General features: G+C 45.6%; 1 protein-coding gene across 3 annotated transcripts in view; it reads left to right on the top strand.

Moving 5' to 3' along the window:
* PFKFB3 (6-phosphofructo-2-kinase/fructose-2,6-biphosphatase 3) overlaps nt 1–9,355 on the top strand; it is a 47,991-nt gene that overhangs the window by 26,263 nt on the left and 12,373 nt on the right. For all 3 annotated transcript variants that reach the window (XM_031064243.1, XM_031064244.1, XM_031064245.1), the window contains 10 exons: nt 1,083–1,208; nt 1,500–1,596; nt 1,845–1,911; nt 2,045–2,119; nt 2,429–2,485; nt 4,089–4,213; nt 6,193–6,400; nt 7,541–7,687; nt 7,815–7,919; nt 8,911–9,040. In XM_031064243.1, the coding sequence (XP_030920103.1) occupies nt 1,083–1,208; nt 1,500–1,596; nt 1,845–1,911; nt 2,045–2,119; nt 2,429–2,485; nt 4,089–4,213; nt 6,193–6,400; nt 7,541–7,687; nt 7,815–7,919; nt 8,911–9,040 (1,137 nt within the window). The remainder of the gene's footprint in view (nt 1–1,082; nt 1,209–1,499; nt 1,597–1,844; nt 1,912–2,044; nt 2,120–2,428; nt 2,486–4,088; nt 4,214–6,192; nt 6,401–7,540; nt 7,688–7,814; nt 7,920–8,910; nt 9,041–9,355) is intronic.

Raw genomic sequence — 9,355 nt, 5'->3', positions numbered from 1 at the left:
TCCTGCTGAGTTTGCTTTGGTAAGAAACTTGGGAAGATGATGGGTGGTTCTTCTCTGCCATCTGGGTACCACTGCCATAAATCTTCTTTGTGGCCTTAATTTGATTTTTCCAGCTGCTGGATTTATTTCTTGTCTTAGAAGGGGATTTACTTTGCATTTTCTGTGGGTACCTCTCAGTTTGTTTGTCCTTTCCAGATCCACACTGACAAAAACCTCCCCCAGTGCCCTGTCCATCCCCTGGTGCCACCTTCAGGCAGCTGTGGCAGGCAGGCAGAGCTCTCCACCCAGGCCATAATTAAGCTGGGTTTTATGGCTCTGCCACCAGCCACTCACTCTCTGCATTCCTTTCCTATGAGGTCTGTGTGCTCACCGGGTGGATGGAAGGAAGAGTGGGTGAGAAATCCCCTGCAGGGTCCCATCTGTCCTGCAAATGCTGCTCTGGGTTTCCCTTCCAGCTGTTTGACATGGACCCTCTTCACCACAACAACAAAAACCCCAAAAACAAACAAAAAAACCCCAACAACTCAGCTTGGGTTTATGAGGGGAAAAAAGGGATAAAAAATCACTTGGATATCTGCTTTTAAATGCTGCTAGTTCTGTGGTTCTCTTGCCTTGTTTGTCTTCAGAAAATCCAGTTAGCTGGTTGTGTGTCAGCTAGAAATTTAGTCACATATTTTGGGAGATGCTTTCTGTGGGTGAAGATCTGGACCAGACCTGGTATTTCAGCACAGACACTGCTGCAGGGATGGGTCCAAAGTCCTTGGCTATCTTTGAACTTTTAATGGAATTGCCAAGCCATTGGAATGTGAAGTTGCACTTGCCTTGATTTTGAGTTTTATTTTTAAAACTATTTTTTATTTGGGTTGCAAATGTGGAAATTGAGGCACAGAGGCTCTCCAGAGAGCTGGGCCAGCTGCTGGCTCCTTGCCCACTTTGCACCCATCAGGATGTTCTTGCTGTGCCTTTCATGTTTCCTCCAGCTGCTGAAGGACTTGGAAGGAGTCCAGATGAAAACAAGTGCCTTGTTGGGTCAATTCAGGGTGAGCTGGAGAATTAACAGCTCCTGTTCTTTTTCCTTGCAGCCTGTGGGCCTCAGCTTGCCAACTCCCCCACTGTGATAGTCATGGTTGGCCTCCCAGCCCGTGGCAAGACCTACATCTCCAAGAAGCTGACTCGCTACCTCAACTGGATTGGTGTCCCCACAAAAGGTAAGGCTTGCACTGGCTGCTGGGGGAAAGCAGGAGGTCTGGTCCTCAGGAATTCCTCTAGATCAGTGCTTTGGGAGATGGGAGGTAGTTGGGGACATTTCCAAGATCTCACAGGCCAAATATAAATATCTGTTTTTGTTGCTGAGTTCTCCTTCACTTTGAAGACCAAGGGATGCCGTGAGGATGGAATTTTGTGGCCCCAGCTTGCTTTAACTGCAGAAGCTGCACAACTGAGTCATGCCCCTCATTTTGATGGTTTGGTTTTTTTTTGTTTTTCCTTTTCCCACCTAGTTTTCAACGTTGGGGAGTATCGCCGCGAGGCCGTGAAGCATTACAGCTCCTACGACTTCTTCCGTCCTGACAACGAGGAAGCCATGAAAGTCAGGAGGTGAGGGTGGGCTCCCTGACCCCACTTGGTGGGAGCAGAGTTACCCAGTTTGGGGGTGATGGACAGAGAAGTTGGGCTCTGAATTTCCCCTGGACTTGAAATTCAGAGTTGGGCTCTGAATTTCTTCCCCTGCCTGCTCAAGGAGGATTCTGAGGGCTCAAAACTGAATCTGTACAGGATTGGTGACTTCAGGGTGACCACCACACCCAGAGGACACCAGGGCCACACGTCTGTCCCCTGTTTTGCAGGCAGTGTGCCATGGCTGCCCTGAGGGATGTGAAGCTGTACCTGACGGAGGAGGCCGGGCAGATTGCGGTGAGCTCCAGATGTGCTCTGGGGTTTGGCAGCTGTGCCGACCCCAAAAATCCTCTGCAGTCCCTTCTCTGAGATGGGGCTCTCTGGGAAACCAGGCCCTTGTGGTGCTAATTGAGATCTTTTGCTTTTAAAGGTTTTTGATGCCACCAATACCACAAGGGAGAGGAGAGGGATGATCCTAAACTTCGCCAAAGAGAATGGGTTCAAGGTCGGTGCTGTGGGGCTGATGCCTGCATTGTGAGGTCCACTGTAGTGTAGCGTTGGTGTATCCTGTCTAACTCATGTGTTATCCTCATGCTGCTCCTGTCTGAGGGAGATTTCACTGATGGGTTTGATTAAAAACATGAAACTCTTCCTTCCTTCCCTGTACAGAGCCATGGGGAAGGAAAGGATGGGAGTGGGGCACAGGGAAAGCTCTCTGGTCCAGCAGGGAGGAGTTTGGCTTGAGCAAGGAGCTGGCTGAATGTTCCAAACCTTGGTTTGGTGGCTTTCAGCTGAGCTCTGCTTTGCTTCACAGGTGTTCTTCATCGAATCGGTCTGCAATGATCCCAACGTGGTTGCCACCAACGTTATGGTAAGTGTGGCACTGGTGGGAATGTCCTGCTTTTGCTTTCCCTCCGTAGAGAGGTAGGAAGGGCATCGCCTTCACAAGCTCTGGTCTTCATGGTGGGCTTCAGCCACCCTGGTATCTGCTGGAGGGACAGCACAGCATAGCACTGCCAATCCAGGAGGATCCTGGCATGTGTTGGTGACTTCCTTCTCCAAGTGACAGCACCTCTCCTTGTTTGCTCTGTGCTGCACCTTGTTGTCACCAGCAAGGAGGGGCTGCTGAGGAATGTGGAGCTCCAGGGCAGCCTGTGCTGCAGCAGCTGTGAAGTGAGATGTCAGGAGAGCAGGTTTTGGCCTGGAGTACTGTGGGATAAAAAGCCCAGGAGGGAAGAGGGGCCCAAGAAAATTGGTTCATGTTCAAGGATCATCTTCTCCAAGTTCAGCTGTGATGCAGCCATCAAAAATGCCAGGATGAACAAGGAGCTCCTGGACAAACTCAAGCACTAAAAGGAAGCCTGCAGAGAGAGGATGGAAGCAAGGACAGGCAGCCTGGGAGGAACACAGAGGTTGTCTGAGCAGCCAGGAGTTGGGTTGGGAAAAACAAAGCCCTGACAGAACTGGGGGGACTACAGGTGCAGTCTCACATCAGTGTTTGGGAAGATAATGGAGCAGATGATCCTGGAAACTCTGCTGAGGCACATGGAAGATAAAAAGGTGGTTGGTGACAGCCAGCATGGCTTCGCTGGAGGCAAATTGTGCTGCTAGCCAGGGGCTGAGAAGTGTCTTTTGCTCCTGCTGGGAGCTGTTATCCCAGTGACCAACTTCTTGGGAGATTGCATACCGCCTTTTCTGCAACAAAATGCTCAGTTTGCTACTGTTTTTTCCCCAAGCTGGATTTTTTTTTGAGGATTTTAATCCCTTTATTTGGAAACTAATGCTTGAAGGGGGAGAAAATCAGCTCCTAGCTGAGCATGGGATTTTGCTCCACAGGGAAATGCAGATGAATGGTGCTCTTAGTGCTGGGATCAGTGTGGAAAATACACTCCAGGCCTGGGATGCTGCCACATGTGTTGATCCACTGTGTTATCCTGTTGGTTTCAGGACTGCTTGTGAACTTACCAGTGTGTAATGCTGCTCTTCAAACCCAAATCTTTAGGGAAAAGCAGCCTGTTAGATTAGTTCAGGCAGGATTTAGTCCATGAGGGTTGTGGATATTCACACTGCCTGTTTCAAGTGTCTTTCAGCCCCACAGCTTGCAGCAAATAATGCACAGAAAGGGGTTGAATTTGAACCTGATGGGGTTTTTTATCCATTAGGAAGCTCAGCTTTCCTGCTGTTGGGCGGTGAAGTGATATCTCAACTTCTGTGAGAATGGGAATGGATTGATGGGTGTCAGTACTAATCATGCAATGGTTGATACCAAATTCTCCCACCTGATGCTTGGTTTTGGGTCTAATTTGCTTCTTTTCTGCCCTGTGATGAGTGATGACTATCAAGCACTCATCAGTTTAGTTTCAGCTAATCACTGGATCTTGGCAGGGCTTTGAAATTCCAGATTAGCATTGTCTGGCTTGGAAAGCTTCCTAACCTCTCCTTGTGGCATGTTTTGGTTTTTTTTTCTGTTCCAGGAAGTCAAATTGTCCAGCCCAGATTACCGGGACTGTAATTCCACGGATGCCATGGAGGATTTCATGAAGAGGATCAATTGTTACCAAGCCAGCTACCAGCCCCTGGACCCTGATGACTATGACAGGTGAGAGATCTCGACTTCTGAGCTGCCTTGAGCACCTGCCCGCTCCTAGGAGAGGAGCAGCGAAGGGTGGAGCTGTATTTCACTTTGTCTTCAAACATCTGACTGTGCTAGAATGATTTATGGCCGGGCCTCACCTTGAATTTAGGCCTTTCATAGGAAAATGCTGCTTTCCCCAGGCCCGGTGCCAGGGAAATGGGCACTGATGCCTTGCCAGGCTCTTCTGGGCTCAGATGAGCTGTTTTCAACCTTGTTCTGCAGGTCTAAATACAAAGGCTTTGGGAAAGCTCTTGAGTTGGAGTGGTTGAGGTGCTTTTTTTCATTGTCTCAGTTTAGGGAAGGGACTGCTTGGCTCAAAGCACAGGATTGAGCAAGCCCTGTGGCTTCTGCCCGGTGGCTGTGTGCCTTGGAAGAGCTTTGCTGTCCTGCCTGACTCTGCAGGCACCTCCCAGCCTCTGCACTGCTCACAAACACTCGTGTGTGCCCTGTGTGGATTGTCCCTGTCCTGGGGAGGAGCATGTTCCCTGTTAGTCCTGTTTAATCCTCTTTGCTGCTGCAAGGGGAGGGGTGGTGATTACACTGCTGCTATTCAGCTCTCCATGAATCCCCATTACCTGTTGGCTCCCTGCTGAAAATAGCCTGCAGGAAATCCTTTGAGCTGGGTGATTACATGGACAGAGAGAACTCACAGGGCTGCTTTGGAGAATGACAGGAAAGCAGGAGAAGGGAAAAGTACTCCCTGGAGAAATTGTAGACCTGTATGATACTGGGGAAACCAGAGGGAAGCAGCTACAAGAGAATCATGCAGGTTGAAACCTTGCATGATGCTCCATCTGGTATCACAGCCCAGATGTTTTCAGCTGGTGTTTACTGAAGTGACATTTATAGAGGTTATGCCTGTGCCAGAACGCAACCTGAACATCCAAATCAGAATATTGCAAAGAATATATTTTTTCATGTTGGCCCCTCTTTTAATATCTATATTAATTATTTTAGTATATTGTAATATTTTGTTTTGTTTTAATCAATGCAAACGATGTGGGATTGTGATTATTTTTATTTTAAAAAATAATACTAAATAAACGGGAGGAATAAATTGACATTGTGAAATTACTTAATTTTTCCTATGCTCACTGTCACAGAAGCAATACAGAGCTATTGGGCAAAAAGAAATCAAGATCCCTAACCTATGCATTTTATTCATTAAGATTTTCATCTCTTGTTTAAAAATAAAATTTATTTTTTTGTCCTTTCAAGAAAAATAACTTTATGGAAAAGAGGAAAGACAGAAGAATGAAAAGCAGAAAGTTCTTATTTTGCAGATTTGAGGGGTCTAAGTTGGAATCAGACTGTATCATTACAGAAAGGATGAGAAATTATTAAGAAATATTGGACTTGCGTATTTAATACAAATATAGACAAATATAGGCAAATCGATATAGACAAAAATCAATATAGGCAAATATAGACAAAAAATCAATATAGGCAAATATAGACAAATCAATATAGACAAAAAATCGATACAGGCAAATATAGACAAAAAATCGATACAGGCAAATATAGACAAAAAATCGATACAGGCAAATATAGACAAATCAATATAGACAAAAAATCGATACAGGCAAATATAGACAAATCAATATAGACAAAAAATCGATACAGGCAAATATAGACAAAAAATCGATACAGGCAAATATAGACAAAAAATCGATACAGGCAAATATAGACAAATCAATATAGACAAAAAATCGATACAGGCAAATATAGACAAATCAATATAGACAAAAAATCGATACAGGCAAATATAGACAAAAAATCGATACAGGCAAATATAGACAAAAAATCGATACAGGCAAATTGATAGTGACAAATTGATCGGTATAGACAGACATATATTTATATATAAATAGATGTACTAAATATAAATATACATATATACATAATTTATATACAATAAATAGACAGTCTCTGTCTGTCCCCAGGGAACTTTCTCTCATCAAAGTCATCGATGTGGGCCGGAGGTTCCTGGTGAACAGGGTCCAGGACCACATCCAGAGCAGGATTGTTTATTACCTGATGAACATCCACGTCCAGCCCCGCACCATCTACCTCTGTCGGCACGGGGAGAGCGAGTTCAACCTCAAGGGCAGGATTGGAGGTGACTCTGGCCTCTCCAACAGGGGCAAGAAGGTGAGGGAGATGGAAAATGTCCCCCTGTGGCTGTAGTAGATGCTGTGCCTTGGGTTAAATGTGTGAGGAATGGTTACTCATAGTTTTGATAAGGTTTAATTTTATTAAACCTTATCAAAAATACAACAGAAGACTGAAGGTTACAGTGCCGGGAGCAAAGGATTTTCCCTGCCATGTGCTCAGTCCCCTCACAATGCAGGTTTTCCCTTTTAACCCTTTAACCCCTCCCAAAGTTCTGTCCATCAACCCCTTCTTTGCTACTTTCCTACTTCAGAAACAAGTAGAACAAGAGAAAAGTGGCATTCCCACTGGTTTTGGCATTGTGGTGCAGTGAACCAGCTTGCACAGGTCTCTTGCTGAAGTTGGATGTGTGGTATCAATGCACTTAAACTTCAGCTACCGCTAACAGGGCTGCAGGTTTAGCTGGGACTCAAACACTTCTCTCCAGCTTTGAGTCACCAGAAGGTTTTCCATGATTCCAGCAGCCTGCATCCTGAGCAGTGTGGGTTTGAGGTTTATCTGCGGAAGAACCTGCTGCTTGGCTGGAATGCACTGTCCATCTCCTCAGGCACAGACCCAGCTGTTACGTCATGGACACTGCAGTTGTGAAAGATCTGTTTCTTTTGTCTCCTGGGTATTCACATTTCATTTGTCCAATGTGAAAGCAGCCACTCTGAGAACCTGACCTAGCATCTGAGAATCTGATGGATTCTCTTTGCAACACTCTAGATATTTACTCCACCTTTGCTGTCCAGTGGTGGAGATCTCTTCCTCAAATCCTGATTGGAGGTCAGGTGTCACCATAGTGACAAGCCAGCCCTCCCAGATGTCCCTTGATAACCACATGAGGGGCTAAAACATAACTATAAATCTATAAAACTTTTCTTAACCCGTATACATGATATTTGTCTGTTAATTGTGAGAGTCAAGCATTGCATTACTCATCACAAATGCATGTTTGATGACAGCTGGGCTGCTGAGGGTTCATCTGCAGCTCTTGGGGATCAATGAATGTGTGGCTGCCCTTCCCCTCAGCAGGAGGCTGATCTTTCTGCCTGTGGAAGGCAACACTTACTGGGAATAGGGAACAAAGGAAGCTGTGGACCAGCAATCAACCTCTTTTTTTCCTATGTCCCGCAGTTTGCAGTGGCACTGAACAAATTTGTGGAAGAGCAGAACCTGAAAGACCTCAAAATTTGGACCAGCCAGCTAAAGAGGACAATCCAAACAGCAGAAGCACTCCAGCTGCCCTACGAGCAGTGGAAGGCACTCAATGAGATCGATGCTGTGAGTATCTCTGCAGCCACAGCAGCTGGATGGGGCTGGTTGTTGCTGAACAAGAGAAAGAGAGGTTTTGTCTGGTGGCTGTGCTGAGAGCATGTCCAGTAACCTCTTGCTTTTCCTGCCCTGGCAGGGTGTGTGTGAAGAAATGACCTATGAAGAAATCAGGGAGCAATACCCAGAGGAATTTGCCCTGCGTGACCAGGATAAATATTACTACCGTTATCCTTCTGGGGAGGTAGGTGTGCAGGGACAAGTCCTGCAAAGTCTGCAGGACTTGTACTTTAAATGTGGCCTTTTTTCCCCTCATTCTGTCCTCTACTCTTGAGCAGAGGAGCAGTGGGAGCTCCAAGAAACTAGAATTAAAAGAGAGCAGGGCTCATGTTTACCTCTACCTTGAGCTCTTTCAAAATCTTGCTATATGAAGACGTCACTAAGAAAAATGTCACCTAACAAATAGAATAGTCCCACTGACTTTATAGCAAATTAGCATGGAAAGGTCTCTGGAGGTTTCTAGTCCAACCTCCATGTTATATCTGCTCAGTTTTGTGCTGCCCTAATTTCTTTCATTTCCAAAAAAAGCAATTTTCACCTTGTTCTCAGTATCATTCTCTAAGGGTTGATGGTGATATCTCTGTTCCTGGCAGTCTGCTTTCAGGGTGTGACACAATGAGGTGGGAATTGACATCAGTTCTGGATGACACTTCAGGCTTCAAATTGAGCTAATTATCCCCAAATTGAAAGTCATGCCCATAGACACTTCAGAAAAATCTTTGGAGATGTCCTCATGACCCTGTATCTGACAGAAGAATATGTGGGGATATCAAACACCAATTCTGGGTGTCTGGGGCTCCTTCTGGCTGCCTGTCATGGTTTTTATGAGGTCCTTCAAAACCCTGGGGTTTCTCAGACTTCTCAGAACTTTCAAATCCTGTACCAAATCAAATGTCAAGATGATGGAGAGGCTTTATCTTCAAAACCCGTGTTGCTTACCTTAATTAATTCTCCAGGCCTGAGCTGTGATTCACTGAGATGTGCATGGCTCCTTCTCTGACAGAAGAATTAGAAGTTCCAGAGTAGCCTGGGGATGAGGATTTATTTGTCTTTTGCAGTTTGTTGGTTTGCTCAGAGGCACGAAATCAGGAGGTGTACCAAGACGAGGACTGTTGTTTCTTTGGGATGCTTGTTGCGTTGATTCCATGCCTCACCTCCCGTCCCTTCTTTCCCAGTCCTACCAGGACCTGGTGCAGCGCCTGGAGCCCGTGATCATGGAGCTGGAGAGGCAAGAGAACGTCCTTGTTATCTGCCACCAGGCTGTCATGCGCTGTCTCCTGGCCTATTTCCTGGACAAGAGTGCAGGTGAGCTCCCTGGCTCTGGAAAAGGATTGGCCCTGCTGGAGGAGGGATGATGGATGCAGCTCTGGGCTGTTCACATCCTGCAGTGTGTGACAATGTTCACAGGGGTCTTAGGATGAGGGAAGAGATGAGGATCTGACTCCATGTTTCAGAAGGCTTAATTTATTATTTTATATTATTGTATATTAATTATATATTATTGTATATTAAGATATTGTTTTATTAATTTTATTCATTATATAAAATATAGTCTTATATATATTATATTAAAACTATTCTAAAAGAATAGAAGAAAGGATTTCATCAGAAGGCTAGCTA

The sequence above is a fragment of the Geospiza fortis genome, unplaced genomic scaffold (genome assembly GCF_000277835.1).
Source record: "Geospiza fortis unplaced genomic scaffold, GeoFor_1.0 scaffold215, whole genome shotgun sequence".
In the NCBI taxonomy this organism is placed as follows: Eukaryota; Metazoa; Chordata; class Aves; order Passeriformes; family Thraupidae; genus Geospiza; species Geospiza fortis.
This window is presented reverse-complemented; position numbering and strand designations above follow the sequence as displayed.